Source organism: Ambystoma mexicanum, chromosome 5p (genome assembly GCF_040938575.1).
Source record: "Ambystoma mexicanum isolate Mex_15411 chromosome 5p, UKY_AmexF1_1, whole genome shotgun sequence".
In the NCBI taxonomy this organism is placed as follows: Eukaryota; Metazoa; Chordata; class Amphibia; order Caudata; family Ambystomatidae; genus Ambystoma; species Ambystoma mexicanum.
The window spans coordinates 28,382,077-28,399,485 of record NC_090930.1 but is presented as its reverse complement, the minus strand read 5'-3'; the positions used below and the strand labels follow the sequence as shown (position 1 = coordinate 28,399,485).

At 48.6% G+C, this 17,409-nt stretch overlaps 1 protein-coding gene across 1 annotated transcript in view; it reads left to right on the top strand.

Moving 5' to 3' along the window:
• Positions 1-17,409, top strand: part of LOC138480686 (mitochondrial ornithine transporter 1-like) — a 626,425-nt gene that overhangs the window by 307,014 nt on the left and 302,002 nt on the right. The window contains exon 3 of the mRNA XM_069612363.1: positions 1,181-1,439. Coding sequence (XP_069468464.1) covers positions 1,181-1,439 — 259 coding nt within the window. The remainder of the gene's footprint in view (positions 1-1,180; positions 1,440-17,409) is intronic.

Here is a 17,409-nt window from a genome sequence, read left to right as displayed (position 1 = left end):
CGTGCCAACTCTGGCACGCTGGGTGCACTGGACACTCTCCCAGGCAGGGATAGCTACAGATCTTTTTGGCGCTCACTCTGTGAGAGGTGCTATGGCCTCCAAAGCCTTTAAGTTGGAGTTTGCTTAGAAGATATCATGAAAATGGCCGACTGGGCAGGCAAGGCTATCTTTAAACAATTCTACCTGAAGCCGGTAGAGCAACCTGCATCCGTAGTGGTAAGTAAGCTTTAAATAAGCATAATGTGAGCCTCTGGTCTTGACATAGAATAAAGATTTTCCAGAATAACTTTCTTAGAAAGTCTTAATTCTATTAAAGACACGGAGGCCAGCATTATCCCGCCTGACTAGAGAAATAAAGGGCGCGCATCAAGCTTATGAGTGGTCTCATTACATGCCATGTAAGAATTCATTAATGGTATGCTGTTTTCTCTCCCATCCTTGTATATCGAATAGGGTTAATATATACATCACGTAACCCCTGATATTTCTGGTTTTCTCCTTAGTGACTTCGGACAAACCGACCTGACGTATGCTGGATTTCCGCTAACGGCGACTACAGTTTAATGTTCCTCTCCTTGGTTGGATTCTAAGTTTGCAGCCTCGAAAGAGGGGGAAATATACTATTGGTCCTTATTTGGTGGGGTCCATCCTCTGCTATTGGAGGATTGGAGTCATGTGTTGGTGGCCTTTCTCATGAACCTGGACCTAGTTTTCTGGGAAATGGATTTTTTCCGGTTTTGTGACTTTTCACTATGGGCTGTAGTTTTCACATTTGTTAAGACTATATGTTTTTGTATGTTTTTCTGCACCGCGGTCAGCTATGGATGTTGCTATCTGGTTTTTGGTGCATCAAAACCTGCTGCTGAGCTCTTTCTATTTGAAATAAAGAAAGAAAGAGAAGCCTAATGCTTGCCTCAGTGTCTGTAATAGAATTAAGACTTTCTAAGGAAGTTTTTCTGGAAAATCTTTATTCCTTACTATACCTAGACGGCAGAGTGCCAGAAAGGGTACGTCTTACACGGCACATGCTTTTCATCCTGACATGCCCTTCGTTTCACCTGCCTCCATGGCCAGGTCCCTACAGACACGCGGTGAAGCACTCTAGTGTTCTGCTCATGGAGGCAATACACAACTGTCCTGGCCCTGTTGAATAACCAAGCCTGGTTTTATTTTTTCATAGGTGGCGTGGCATGTGTGGTCACTGGTCAGCCCTTTGACACCATGAAGGTGAAGATGCAGACGTTCCCCACAATGTACCGTAACTTCATGCACTGCACAGTCAGCACTTACCGCCATGAGGGAATTTGGGGGCTCTACCAAGGTACCACACCAGCACTACTAGCCAACGTGGCTGAGAATGCTGTCCTCTTCACATGCTATGGATTCAGCCAGCAGCTGGTCACGCGTCTGTTTGATCTGAAGGGTGCATCAGACCTCGGGTAAGTGCTCACAGGATATTAGCAAATGCCTGGATTCATTTGATGGTAGATGGTAGAGCATATATTCATTAGTCCCACACCGCCTCTGCCCATTACCACCACCCAGTGGCTGTAGTGGAAAGACATGTAAAACTAGTGCCTGTTCTGTGACATCACTGGAATACGTGCCCCTTGCCAGAGGGGACTGTTAGCCTTTTATTATGTTCTGGGGTATTTATAAAGCACACATGGACTTGTGGACTGCAGTACCATCTAGAGTTACTACTGATGAAATGGCATGTAGTGGATGTATGGGGTTGGTGAAGTGAGTAGTGCTGTCAGGGGGGGGTGGGACGTATAGGCTGTCTCCATCTCCTCCCTCTCCGGGTGTGTGCTGCGCTGATCTATGAGCATTTGTTATAACAGGCTGGCTGGCAGGAATCTCATACAAAAGATATATCGAGGTCGTCCCTTAGAGCAAAAAGTGGATTGGGACTAATGTAAGACATATCTATAAGCCAAATCTATCCCCTCTGCTGAAATACAAAAAGTTAGTTTTAAAACAAATTGTTTTTGGTTTAAACTACGTTAGTAGTGTGACCTAAAGCAAGGGGGTCACAAGTTTTTTTTTTTAAATTTCTTTTATTGATTTTATACAAACAAAACCATGAACACCAAACAAGCAGCATAATCATAATGGTTCAATTACACATCAAGTTATCGTAGTCACTGCTCCCATTATCTATCCCTCCCCCCCCGTGAGCCTATTTGTCCATCACTTTCAGTGTTTGGCACATGCGGCCGAGTTTCGTCCTCTTCGGAGTATTTTGGGTTTGATATTACTCCAAACAATTCTGTTATTAGCGTTTTCCAGGCCAATAGGGTGCCCACCTCCCCCTCATCAGCCCGGCTACTCGCATCTTGCCATGCCACCATTTCAGCCTCCGACCATTTCTGTAAGTCCTTCCACCATACATCCACCTTAGGTTTGTGGCATTTCTTCCACCCCATGGCGATCCTACGTTTCGCAAGTATATACGCCAGATTTCTTAGTTTCTCAATATGTTTGAGTTTCCGTGGCCTAGGGAACCCGCCCAGTAAGCAGGCCCAAGCCGTGTCTATGACAAGAGTAACCCCTCTATCGGCCAGTTTCTGCGCCACATCACTCCAGTAGCATCTAATAATCGGGCACAACCAAAACATATGTGTCATGTCAGCGTTTTCCAGATTACATTTAGGACACACTTGTATGCCAGCGTTTCGGAACTTGGATATCCTCAAGGGGGTCATGTATGCCCTATGCGTTACATAGAGCTGAATTTGTTTTAATCTGGCATTTCTAGATACTTTTTTGTGGTAACCCAGGACACGCTCCCACATCCCGTCCTCCATCGGGGCCCCCACTTCCATCTCCCAGTCCAGTCTCAGATGCGTCAAATCTTTACCCACCTTAGCCATCACCATCTCGTACAGTGTCGATCTCATGACCCCCTTCAGACATAGCATACATTGCTTCCAAAACTGCATCTGGTTCTTCTATCAAAACTGTTTCTGGCCAGGTGCTCTTAATCATTCACACCAATCTAATGTATGTGACATTTTGCCGTGTGTGTAGCCCCGCCTCTTTGTTGAGTTCTGTAAACTCCTTAATGGATCCCTCCTGCCATACATCGGCTAGCGTTGTCAGCCCCACCGATTCCCAGTAGGTCCTAACAATCGCCCTTAGCTGATCCTCCCCACCTGTCAAAGCAACCAACGGTACTTGCGGGAGGCACGGGTATGGGACCTCCATTAGGCGACAAGCCCTACACCAAATATTCCGCCCAAGCTTCAACATCGCAGGGCGCCCCCTCATTTCAGTTTCGGACAGCCAGACCCTTTCTTTCAAATAAAACGGGCACAGTCCTGCGCAAGCACCCTGTGCATAGGGGTCACATCATCAGAAAGCGACTTAGCCACATATTGCAACTGTCCCGCCAAATAATAAACCTCAAAATGGGGCAGTCTAATTCCTCCTTTTTCATAAAAGTTCTGCAGTTTCTAGAACGCCACCCTATTTCGGGTACCGTGCCACAAGAAATCCCTACACATGCTGTTCAATTTACTAAAAAACTTCTTGGGTATTATGTATTGGATATTACTAAAGTAATGCAAAAGCCTGGGCAGAACTACCATCTTGAGCATAGCCCCCCGCCCCATCATCGCCAAGGGCAATCTTGCCCAGAACTGCATGCTGTTTCTGATTTTCTCGACGGCCACTTCCGTATTGTGTCTGTGTTCATCTTGCGCCGTGTGATATATATCTATGCCCAAATAGCGAAAAGAGCTTGTTGCCCACGGTACCTGTAGCACCGGTAGTCCTTCTGCAGGGATCCCCTTATAGCTACCTGTGGAATTATGCTCGGAGACAGGTGGATGCTGAAACAATGTTTTATTCACTGTTTGAAGGATAGCGTTATGTTTAAGGGAATTATTCTCAAGTCCTCCCGGTCGACTTCACCGGTGTCTTGGCCTTCCAAAATATAACGACGTTAGTCCTGGTCTGGTCTTATCTTGAGGTGTCCGGATAGGCCCACCACTCTGGTTCTCCCCTCTCTCCTTTCTCCGTATCCTGTGGAATGAGAGCAACCCATTAGTTTGGTTTGGCGCCCTTTTATCATAACAGGAGGGTTCAAACCCCCTCCAATCACTAGGAGCCTGGGCTAACCCCCTTCTCATTGGTTCCTGGGACGTTGTCCCGCCTCCCTTAAAGGTTGCCGCCCCGGGCTGTCGCCCTTCCCGTTCCCCTTGAGGTGGTGAGGGTTCACGTTGGCCATGCAGCCGTGGCCGCGTGGTGTAAGGACGCATCCGGACGATGGGTGTCCTTCTCCAGCCACATGAAGTCCCGGCTCTATCAGAAGGAGCACGGAGGCGGCGATCCGGTCGCTGCTCTCCTGCGTCCCGGCACCACCGCGAGCATGGCTCCCCGTTCCCCGGACCGGAGTGGAACCCAGGTGAGTGTTCCGCGGGCCCGCCGCGGCTGTCCGCAACGCGGCTGTCCGCGGCGGCTTCCCCCTTCCTTGATACACCGGGAAGGGCGGGCATGCCTCCAGGGTGTCCAGCGTCTCCGGGCCCGTGCGGGTTGAGTGCACGCCGCGGCACCACCAGAGGCATGACTCCACACTACCTAATGGGAATATGACAGACTTTTGGGGGTTCACCGAGATGCCCGACACTCTGCATACCTTTCCATTACTTCAAGTATGTATAAGAGATTTTCTTCTGGGTATTGCAAGTACAGCAACAGATCGTCCGCGTACAAGGATATCAAGTGTCGTTCCCCTCCCAAATCAATGCCAATCGTCTCATACTGTGCCCTAAGGCATATTGCCAAAGGCTCCAGGGCCAAGATGTAAAGCATCGGGGACCAGGGGCACCCTTGTCTGGTGCCTCTGCCAAGTTGCCATCTTTCGGATATCAGTGCTCCAGTTCGGAACCTGGCAAGCGGCTCACTATACAACATCTTGGCCCACCTGATATAGCACGGCCCCATTCCATACCCTTCCAAAGCAGCCAATAGCCATGACCCTTGACCGAGTCAAAAGCCTTGACTGCATCTAGAGACACTATTGCCATCTCACCCTCGTTCTTAACACCCCATTCGACCACCCGATGAAGTCGCCTATGGTTGTGTGTAATGTTCCTGCTCGGGACATAACCCGTCTGATCAGGATGTATGAGTCTGCCAATCACTTTCCGCAATCGATTTGCAAGGACAGCTGTGAGAATCTTGCTGTCTTGATTGGGCATCGACAGGGGCCTGTAGGAACCACATCTGTGCTCCGGATTATTGGGCTTGGGCAGCGGTATTATAATCGCCTCTCTAAGTGACTCAGGCAACGGTCCTATCTCAAACGCTTCATTCAACATGTCCAGCATTGGGGGAGGATTTCCTCCTTGTATACCTTATAAAATTTGCTGGGGAACCCATCTGCCCCTGGGGCCTTACAAGTGGGCAGCTGCTTTACTACCTCCTTCTAATTCCTCCAACGTGATTGGCTCATCTAACTCCGACCTCTCTTCGTCGCTCATCTTGGGCAGCCCTATGTCTTCTAACGTTTCGGTTATTGTGCGCTGGTCGCCTATCTCATCATCTCCATACAGCACTCTGTAATATTCCACAAATTCTTTGTTAACCCCCTCTTGCGTGGCCACCTCTTCTCCGCCCTCCCTAATAATAGTCCTAATTGGAGGCTTAGGGGTCTCTTTTGTATAGCCTGGCCAAAAGGCGGCCTGTCTTGTCTCCCCCCGCGTGCTGCCTCTCAACATATTTCTTATAATTAAGATTGCAGAGTCTTTCCCAGTGCCCTGCACATTTGGTGCTGTAGTTGGAGTACCAGCTCCGTGTCTACATCTTCGCTCTTTAACGTTGTTTCTAGCTCAGTTTCCGCCCTCTGTAGGTCAGCCAAGACCCCACCCTGTAACCCTCTTGACTTAGCAATGGCCGCCCCCCGCATCACGACCTTAAAAGCTTCCCATAGTATGCCCACAGAGTCAACACTTCCAGTATTTTCCACAAAAAAGTTAGTAATCTCCTCTCTTATATCTTCTCTAAAGATTGGATCTTTGAGCGCCTCCGCTCGGAGGCGCCATGTAGGGATTTTCGCCCTTGGGGGGCAATATTACCATCCGAGGATCAGGGGGGAATGATCCGAGAGGACCCTGGCCTTGTATTCGGTTTGAGTAATCTCGGACATCGCATCTGCTGTGACAAAGACGTAATCGAGCCTAGTGTGCAGTTGGTGCGAGGCTGAATAGTGTGAGTATTGCCTCTCAGTGGGATGTTTCATCCTCCACGCATCTGTAAAAACAAAATCTGTTAGCAGCGACCGCAACGCTCTTGCCGCTGGGCTAGGCTTACCCACCCTGTCATCTGACCTGTCCACCACCGGATCCAACACACAATTGAAGTCCCCGCCCCAGATCACCGCGCTCCCCATACACCCACTAAGATTGGTACACAGGGCTATGAAATATGCTGCTGTGTTTTGGTTGGGGGCATAAGTGTTTACTATGCATACCTCCCTGCTCTCCACCAGCCCCCGCAGTATAGCCGTCCTTCCATCCATTTCAACCACCTCTTGTGTCAATTTGAACGGGACATGCGGTGCCACCCAGATTGGCACCCCCCGGGCATATGCAGAGTATGGCGAGCCCACTACGGTCCCTTTCCACTTTCTCTTAACTAGGTCCAACTTCTCCCGCGTCAAGTACGTTTCTTGTAGTAATGCAATGTCTATTTTCTGCCTTTTCAGATACATCATGATCTTGTTTCTTTTCAGGTAGCTGTTAAGGCCCCTGACGTTCCACGTTATTATCCTGAGGTCCCCCATAGGTCGTTAATAAGCACCCACCCGATCCTCCATCGATTACGTCCCTTCATGCACCGCAAGTACCACAAACTGATTCTCCCAAATAGGCTCGAAACAAAACTTAAACTCCCCATAACCACACACACACACTCAACTCCCCATCCCCCAACTTTCTGCCCACCCACCCGTCCCCCAACAATACCCTCCCCAACCGTTGCCCAGCTCCATTCCTGGATCTCAGGCACCCCCACAACTAGCCCTGCCGAGCGCAAGCTTCTACTCGGGGCTCAGTAGGATAAAGCCGCCCTAATGGCCGCTGAAACTAATAGTCTATTGGGGTAGGTCGTCCGCGTTCTGTTGCTCCTTTCAAAAAACATTACACAATCAATTGCCAAACCGTTACCGATTACAGTTACACTCACTATATTCCAGTCTGAATCGAGCACCAGGCTCAGATTGTGTACCAAGTTCATTAGTCACAGCTTCTCCATACAATCAGGGTCCTTCTTCTTACTGAATCTTCATTTGGTATGATCCTGCCGATCCCGATCCGCTTCTTGTTCCGGGCAGCTCTGCAGGTCCAGCCATGTGACAACATCCTCAGGGGTATCGAAAAATAGCGCTTTGTTCTTATGTAGCACTTTCAATCGTGCCGGGTACAGAAGCATATATCTGATTCCTGCTGCCCTCAGCCTCCTTTTGACGGCTACGTAGCTGTACCTCTGCCTCTGTACCAGCATCGTGTAGTCCGGATATGCTGTGATGTTGGTGGATGCTCTCTATCGTGCCGCCCTTACGAAAGTATTCGAGGATCTTTTCTCTATCTCTGTAATTCCGGATCCTCGCGATGATCGGTCTTGGCGGGGCCCCCGGGTTTCTTCATCAGGGCGCGGTGCGCCCTGTCCACCGTAAATCCCTGCAAAAGATTACCAGCTCCGATCCCTTGCAGGATCATGTTTTCAACATAGTTTGTGGGATCTTGGCCTTCTTCTCCCTCCGGAAGGCCAACCACGCGAATGTTGTTTCTCCTCGCCCTTCCTTCCACCTCTTCCACACGATTTTCCAAGTTAGCGACCTGTTGTTTTAAGACATGAATCTCCTTCGCATTGCTCGTGCTAACATCGGTATTAATCTTCACCCCACTTTCCAAACCGCTGGTCCTTTCTGCAAGTGCCCTAACATCTTGACGTAGCAGGGTGAGTTCTGTACCCACAGCATCGATCTTATTCTCCAGAGCTGTGCGTAGATCCGCCATTGCCAAGTCCCGTTTAGCGCTTAGCCCCGTTATAGCTTCTAGGATCTGGTGCTTATCCCCTTCAGGGGCATCCTCCACAGGGGTCTCGATCGCGCTCTGTACTGATGTTGAGGGGGTCTGTTGCATTCTCGTGAAAGTCTCCATCGTGGGTTGTTTGGTCTTGACTCTCAACCCTTTCGCCGACATGGCGCTTCCCGCTGCTCCTGTACGCCTCCGCTTTAGTGCCGCTGTCGCACTGTCCTCGGTCCGACAATGGTCCGGCTTCCAGGTCGCCTAACGCCCATTCGAGATGGCACTTCGAATTGTCTTGCGGATGGGCTATAGCCTCCCACTCCCTATGCAACTTCCGTAGGCCTCATCACCCAAGCATCCAATGTCATTTCCTCTTGCGGTCATATCGCCGAGGCTCCATTCGCCTATGTCAGGCCGGGCGCTTTCATGGATTCGACCACTCTGCCATATCACCCAATTGTGTTACTTCTCCAGGCAATTTACTGCAGCCGTGTCCCGCAGGTCCCGGGAATCAGTTTTGTTTCTCCTCGGAGGCCTTTCCTTTGTTAGCCGCCATCTTGGTGTCGAAGCAGCCACACAATCGCACCGACAAAACCATGTATATCTCACGATTCTCGGGGACTGAGCTTCTCCAGCGAACTTCACCTAGTGTGCGGCTTCCGACACCTGATCCTCAAAGTTCTAGGCGCTCGTTGCAGTTTCAGCAGGTGAATTTGGAAAAAATAGAGTCGGATCATTAGGAGCTCCTCACGCAGCACGTCCTATTCCATGGCCAGTTAGCCACGCCCCCCAAGGGGGGTCACAAAGGTTATTTGGCCACAATATTTGTACTCTGAAAACATTCCTTAGTTAGACAGAATAGTTTATTTTGTATTTTCAAAAAGGGTAGGTTTAATTATGAATACAAAAAATTAGAAGTGCAGTTTAAGGTAACAGGAAAAAGTAGTTGAAGGAAAAACTTAGGATTAGAAGGGAATCTAACAAAAAGACAAATTTGTGCACTTTGCAGGTAAATAAATACGAACAATGAATGAATCACATACAAAAACATATATGATAGCAAGGCAAACAAAAAGAAAGAGGCCAAATTCAACGGCGTAAATTTTAGTATACAAGTGCCGCTGCTTTAGTAAATAAATGGATGTAGGTCTGCCTCAAACGACAGAGCAAACAATAAGAGGCCAAAGGTCCCTTATCTGGAGGGAAACTCTAAGCGGCCCACATTGCAGTATACATGTGCCACTGTTTAATGAAAAAACGAGATGCAGGAATGCCTACTGATTGGTTAGCATGTGGGAGGCAAGTCAACATTTAGGAGTGTGGGGTATGTCAAGGGTGCCTTCATTGCCAAAATCCGAAGCTGATATACCGCCCACATGTGCTTACCTGCCATGCTGTATGAAAAGCAATGATTCGAACTCAGACACTCATAAGTCTGTGGAAAGCCAGTCTTAATCAGATTCCCTTTGGGCATCAACCTTATCAACCCCCACCCTTCTCTGCCACTGCTCCCCAACCTATTTTATGCTCTCATTTGCGAGTGTTCCTAGTCCCATAAACCTTTTGCTGTCTTATGCCCTGTGTTTTTTTTTCCTGTCTGTGGGACTGAGGTTTCACTGAAAACCAACTGCGTTTTGGGGTTACCCTCAGTACCCACATGGCTCCCTGGGCAAGGGCAAAGATTCCCATTTTGTCTTGGGGTGAGTTTTCTTTTCACCCACAAAGTGTTAGGTCGCAACCTGGTGGCAACTGTGACTATATTTGCCTACACTACTCTTGACTTCTAACCATATTGGCAATTTCTTGCTCCCTGAACAGAGCAAAATGATCACCAATGCTTTTTTATATCCGACAACCTGTCCATTTTATTTGCTTTGCTTCTTTGTGTGTTTTTGCCAGGAGGACCTGCCACTTTGTCCGATCTGTGTTTGAATGGAATTTGGTTTAGACTGTGTGAGGGTCTGACTAGTGTGCGTGTGCAAATGACATTTTACTGAACAATCCTGATTGGTTGGTTGCCAAAACCTTGAAAGATGTACGGATGCTGATTGGAGGGCTGGAGTCCTGTGTGTACGTTCCCAGGGAGACCCAGAGTCACTTGAAAGGCTGCCTTCTTGAAACTTTCTAGACGGGGCTGTAGAGATGAGACGTCCTGATGGTCCTTGAGGTTGGCTATAATGCTGTCCCCTGTTCCTCCTCTGGGGGGACTCTACATGCAATGGAATCCTGCTTTAGGTTTTCTTGTCTTCCATCTGGCCTGGATCCTCTGGATCCTCTGTGCCTGAAGCTTCCGGGACCTTTGTTACTCACTGGGCCTGAAGTGAAAAGCCCTTCCACATGCTGCAATCGGAGTGGCATTTGTGCTGCTGCTTTCAGGTACCTGCTCTTTTATGAGACATCCTGGCCTTGCCCTCTGCAGCTGCTCTACCCATTATGGCTGCTTTGCAGCCTGTCCTGAAGCCTTTTGCCTTCAATAGAGCTGCCTGTGATCTGAATTGAAGGTTGTACTTCCTCGCTGTTACTGTCGTGCCACCCCGCGATTTGCATCAGGGGGACTTCAACATTGCTGACAGTTTTCTTAACCCAGCCACCTCCATGGTGTAAGGGTGCAGAGATAGGAGACTGGCACTGGAAGGTCACGTTTGCTCATATAGACTTTTGTTAAGGGGAAATGGAGGTTAAGAAAGGGCCTCGCTAGCCCTAACGCTGAAAGGGGTTTCCCTGCCTCAACACAAATCTTAAAGGTGTCTGTCAGGGCGTCAAAATAAAGGTATGTTCACCTTCGTGTCAGTACCCTAACTCTCGCCCTCACACTAATAACGAAATATAAAATGCAAAGGATTGTCTGCTCAGCAGGTTCTTCTCAGAGTTCAAAACACAAAGTTCCAAATGGTGAGAAAATAAACCAAGTTCAACAGTAGCAACATTCTCTGGCTCAAAAAGAAAGCGAAGTTCCAACTCAAAATGTTGATGCCAAGAGAATGGCTCCCATCTCTTGGTCTCACTCAGGCTTCTAACTGTGGTTAAAAACACCAGTGGAAATGTCTCCCTTTCCCTGGCCGCCTTCCATGCAGTGCTCACAACACCAGGGAGGATGCTTACCTTCTCCTGTCCTCTTCTTCAGAACACCCGGGAGGATGCTTCCCTTGCCCTGGTTTCTTCTCTCACCTTGTTTTGCCTTGCTTTCAAGTCTCTGGGGTACGGGTCTCGGATCTGTAAGGTTCTGTCGTGATATTTATTGATTTAATGTGTTTTAGTTCATTAAAACCTTTCACATTCTAAACAAAACAAAATATCACTATGGCATTATACATGTACAAAAGAAATTACATATATAAACCTAAACCTCACAAAACCAATACAAATGCCAAATACAAACCATAATTCATCTTAAAACATCTTTTATAAATATTCTTAAACATACCCTCAGTGCATCTTCTCATAAACAGAGCCATCTCTTTCAAACATTTAACAACTCAGCGTAGGTCCTTCATTAGACAATTTCAATGACGCTTCCAACCAAATTCTATAAAGTGCCATGTGCAAAGATTTAGATGATGTTCAAACAGCATGTTTGTATACTGGCCCCAACTTTGGGCATACAGTCAAAAGGTGCTTTGCTGACTCATCTTTTTCCCTGTTTCTACATATTCTACAGACTTTCAAGCAGCGTTCACCTCAACACAGGGTCACCAAGATCATGATATTGTGGCAGGCGTGTGTCACTAGCATGCCAAGTACTGTGACTATGAAGGTGGCTGATGGTAATCTTCAATTGGTGCGGGTCCCAGACCGGTCTTCCTTGGTTTCTTTCTTGGGGGCTCAGGAAGGTTACTTTACTTCCCAGAGATTCCCTTCTTCTCCTATTTAGCTGGGTCAGGGTATCCCACTGCTCCCTTCTGCCCATTTCAACCATCCCAGTCACCCCTGTACCTTAAGGGTCTCTCCCAGTAGTCTTTGGTCAGTCTTGGTTTTGGGCTCCTGCTGTCTTCACAGCTTCTTCAGTGTGCTACGTCTGTCCTGCAGCATGTGGTTCCCCTGGTTCCCTCAGGAAGGGTTAGGCTCTCTGTCAGATCCTTTGAAAAGGGATTCTCTTGGGATCCCCTCAGTCCTCCAGCGTGCAAAGGTTCCCACTCCTTCTGACAGAGCCTCTGGTTCACAGCTTCTTCTGCTTCTACTTCAGCACAGCATTCCTGCTCCTTGTTCCTCCAGGGAGGGCTTCTCGTATACTTCCCGAGTATTCTTCCCTATTTTTACTGGCTCTGGCCAATAAGACTTGGCAACCACTAGACCGTTCAACGTGGTTCCTACAGGTAATCCTCATGCCTTCGCACTTACTCCTCATCTCAGTACTGATCTTGAGGACTGCTAGTGAGTGAGCTGAACTCTTCCTCATCCCAGTATTTTTAATGGGGACTGAGTTCTCATGCAAAGGGGCTCCCCCTAGTGATAAGGGGACGATATCCACGGATTTGCCACAATGGGCTCTGCTTGTAGACCCTACAATAGGAACCGGCACCACAGCCAAAACTATATTGCAATGCCAGAACTGACCTCTGCATCCATAACTCGTGGGCTTCCTAAACCTCATCCAACACCTTGGGCCAGGTTCCCACAAAGCTTCTAACCACCAGAACATCACTGGTCCTCTTCACCAGGGGCTATGGGCTTCACGTGCTGTCCTCCTAACCCCTCGCCCTCACTGACACTGCTATGGTGATCTACTCCATTTCTGCAGTGCTTCCTCTCCGGGTCTCCGTTTATCGAACCTTCTGGAAGTTTCGGATAATAATTTTACTTGTGTGCACTAAATATTTGTTTAGATGACCATGTGGGTTTTTAAGGAACACTGTTCTGATTTTAAACTACTTACCATCTATTTTGGAAGGACTTCTTTGCTTTTGCAAACTGTCAGACGCTTCTCAAGTATCCTAAAATAGCAATTGCATTTTCCTTACCTGTAAAATTGTGCTACTGGTTACAATTCTTTGACATTTACTCTTTATAATGCTTGTAACTGTTTTGAAGTACTTGCTTGAATTTAGATTTCTTAATGCCTATAAAAGCCTATTTTTCAAAATGTCTACTGTGCAGATCTACCTTTGTGTGCTGAGCTGTTACTAACTGTGACTTGGTATCAACACCCCCGGAGCCTCTTATGGGGTATCTGTGGAATGGGGTTCTAGAGACTTGGGAGCTGTGATCGCACTGCCCTTCTGGGGTGTCTGAGGTATGGGGTTCTAGAGACCTGGGAGCTGTGATCTACTGCCGTTATGGGGTATCTGAGGTATGGGGTTCTAGAGACCTGGTAGCTGTGATCCCACTGCCCTTCTGGGGTATCTGAGGTATGGGGCTCTAGAGACCTGGGAGCTGTGAACCACTGCCCTTCTGGGGTATCTGAGGAATGGGGTGCTAGACGTGGGAGCTGTGAACCACTGCCCTTATGGGTTATATGAGGAATGGGGTTCTAGAGATCTGGGAGCTGTGAACCACTGCCTTTGTGGGGCATCTGAGGAATGGGGCTCTAGAGACCTGGGAGCTGTGATCCCACTGCCCTTCTGGGGTATCTGAGGAATGGGGTGCTAGACGTGGGAGCTGTGAACCACTGCCCTTATGGGTTATATGAGGAATGGGGTTCTAGAGATCTGGGAGCTGTGAACCACTGCCTTTGTGGGGCATCTGAGGAATGGGGCTCTAGAGACCTGGGAGCTGTGATCCACTGCCCTTATGGGGCTCTAGAGACCTGGGAGCTGTGAACCACTGCCCTTACGGGGTATCTGAGGAATGGGGTGCTAGAGATGTGGGAGCTGTGAACCACTGCCCTTATGGGTTATCTGAGGAATGGGGTTCTAGAGATCTGGGAGCTGTGAACCACTGCCCTTATGGGGCATCTGAGGAATGGGGCTCTAGAGACCTGGGAGCTGTGATCCACTGCCCATATGGGGCTCTAGAGACCTGGGAGCTGTGAACCACTGCTGCAGTATATTTATAGAGGTACTTCCGGGGCCTCTTCTCCATTCTCAGTTTCTGTGTGGGAGCCCTGAATGGGAGGTCATGGGCAGACGTGGGACAGCGTGACTGACTACTCGTGGTGAGCATGATTGTGGCTCATGGCCAACGCCCCACACCCTCAAATATAAGCCAGAAGTAAGACAAGATGACAGATGCATGTTTGCGGGGTGCACAGCAAACCATTCCCAATTACTGTGGCGCAGCCCCCCAACCCCATTTTTAAAATGCGTAATTTTAACCTCCAGATGACGTGATTGTGGAAACTGTAAGGCAGGCATGGTATCAAAACGAGACAGACACAAGTGATCACATTTCATGGATGTTAATTTTACTGTAAAAATGGGTGAGATAAATGCCTAACCTAAATCTAAGATGGGGGCAAGCTACGACCATCAAATAATAATACAGTCCAAGTGGAGTCTAGTCAAATAAAAAGGGCCTATACTAAAGGAAACGATTGCCAATCCTTATAGCTATGCTATAAAAGAGTGTGGGATAATGTTCACAAGAAAAGAAAGAAGTGTTCACCAAAGGATAAGTCAGGATGTTATGGCCAGGGTCTCCCTTCCCCATGTTTTTAGCACGGGACAAGGTGGCACTCTGGAGCACAGCACACTCCTAGGCTTCTCTGGCACAAGCTTACAGTTCCTTTTCCCTGTATCAGGGCCTTCTGTGCCCAAGTCTCTTCTCATGCACAGTCTCTTGCTTCAGAGGGCATGATATGCCAAAACCAACAAAACAAACAGTTCCTTCTGGTAACCTTCACGTCGGGTGATTACTCTTCACCCTAGGATCCCACTCAGCTGGGTTCCGATCCTTCGTTCAGCATTATCCTCTGAAAGCACTTTCCAATTTAAACAGAGTCTTCCGAATGGCGCTCACGTCTCGCTGGGTTACTCTGTTATTCTATGGCAAGTGTGTGTTTCACAGTTCACTCACCGTTCCCACTCAGCCGGGTGCAAACACCAGTTTCACAATCTCCTCAGTCGGGTTCTGACTTTTCACAATTTCTAAAATCTCATCAGAAAGCGGGGGTTCCCTTCCCCTAGCTTTCTCTTGGCATCCCTGTGTGGGGTTCACATTTGCCACAGTTCACATTTCAACAAAGACATTCTAGACCCCTTAGGTTCTTCCCTTTATCTAAGTCCGGGTCTCAGCCCCCAATCAGGCTTCGCACAGTTCATTCATCACAATGTTCTAGGGTGTGTTAGGGTTCACCCCAGTTCGCAGGCATGCCCCAGTCGGGTTCACGTTTGCCTCCACAACTTGTCAAAAACTTTTGACTATACAAGGGGTCTGGTTTGACCCTCTTATGACCACCTTGACACCTCACGTCAGCCTTCCCTAAGGCCTCTTGGTACTTGTTGTTTCTCTTGGTTCAAGAGAGGGGGCACCAGCCAGAGACCTTCAAATGAGCGCCCACATGGCGCCGGACCACTCTATCTCTGGTGCCAGTTTCTCTCACAAAAGTTCAGTTTCCCTCTACTGGGCACGGACCCCTCCCACAAAGTTCACAGGGGTCTCCCTCTGCCAGGCTCAGACCCTTCTCACAAGGTTCACAAGGGCCGCCCTCTGCCGGGCTTGGACCCCTCTCACAAAGTTCACAATCTTCAAAAGTATGTTTTTAGACTCCCGATCCCAGAATGCACTTGTGATAATTTTGCTCCCACTTCACAGCTCCCCAAAACAGCATTCCATGTTTTGGGAGCTGTAGGAGACGGAAGGAGGATGTTTCAACAAGGTCAGGGTCTTGCCCCCTGCCCCTCATGTACCTGGATTCGCCTGTCTGGCCTCAGGGGAGGAGTTCTGCTACAGGTACCACCAGGCAACCCCAGCTGCCCCTGGTCTTGCCTTATGGAAGTACAGCTCCCTCCTCCACACTGCATTCTCCACTCAAATAGCACTGCCAGTTTTGGGTGGTTTTCTCTTCCAGGGCTTCTTCAGCTCACTAGGGCTTTCTCCTTCTCTCTGGCATCCCTGACTCGCTCAAAGCGTGCTCTCCTGCTCTGCCTTTTATGCTGCCTGGGGAGAGACAAGTGGAGTCGGGTGAGAGTAATTAAAGAGGGAGGCCTGACTTAGGCTGGCCTCATTACTGGGACAGTCTGCTGTAGAAAGGGCAAAGTCTGTTTTCTGTGTCTGTGGTTCCCTGTTGGTAATCTTCATCCTCCCAATCTCTCTCCTCCTCATCTCAGTGGCTTTAGAAAAGAACAGAGGGGAGGAATTATGGGGATTGTAGTTTTCACTAGTAAGTTTAGGAAAATCCAGAAAAACATTGTCGAGAAAGGAGGGGCTAGTGCTGTTGTTGCTCACGGTGAGCTGTCCGTGAGAAAGTGTCCGTGTTGGGAAGGGGGTGGTGGGTGGCTTGAGTTTCTAGATGCCCTACGTGTAGGATGGGGAAAAGGTGTCCTAAGGAAGGGTGTACCGTGTCTCGCTATCTGGTGCCCCTATCCTACTCCCCGAGGACCCCTTACTCAGGTGATCCTCCCGCATTCGTCCCTGCCAGTGTCTGGATCCAAGGGCGATAACCGTATCCTGGCCACCTGAGAAAGGGATTACCAGGGTTCAGACAGTGAGACACACTCGGGTTTCTCGCAAAACCCACAGGAGGGATCCATGGTGGAATCAGCAGCTGCCATGAAAAGGCGTCTGACTTCTAAACAGTGGACCTTTATTGTATGACCTTGGCCTGAGGAGCCACAGACAAAGTAATAGGTACGATGAATCCAATATTGGGGCAAGGCTGATCAAGCAGACAATCCTCATACAAAGCAAATAAACCCTTGTGGTGCCATGGAGGAGTGCAGTGCCGAAAGTGTGGTCCGTTGTGGAACTTACTTGTGGAAGGAATACTTGCTGGAGGTGCCGAGTGAGGAGACGCACCCAGGTCAATTTAATCCGCTCCCAGTGCGGATCTTGGAAGTGCAGTGCCGAAAGTGTGGTCGGCATTGGTCTGGAGGGAGAAGGTTAAAAGCTATGGAACAATGCTTGTAAGTATCCTCCATTCTCTTCACATCTTTGGAACACAGTTTGATCCTCCTCCTTGTCATGCAAGACCAAACGCATAGAGCATCAGAAGCTCTAGATCTTTCAATTACCCGCTCCTCCTTTTTCCCTTTTGTACTGTCTTCACTTCTCATGGAAGTTTGATGCCATGTACAGCCTATGAAGCAAGCATGTACCATCTCGATGTCCATCATTGGAGAGCATTGCTCTAACCATCTCAAACTCCCTCTTCTGCCCTAATGCCTCAGACATTGTTTTGGTCAAATCATCTGGCTTTCCAGTTCCTCCACCAACTACCACTACCAAAATAGCAGTTTGTTTCCAAACGGAAATCGTCCCTCCTCCTCTAACATCTCTA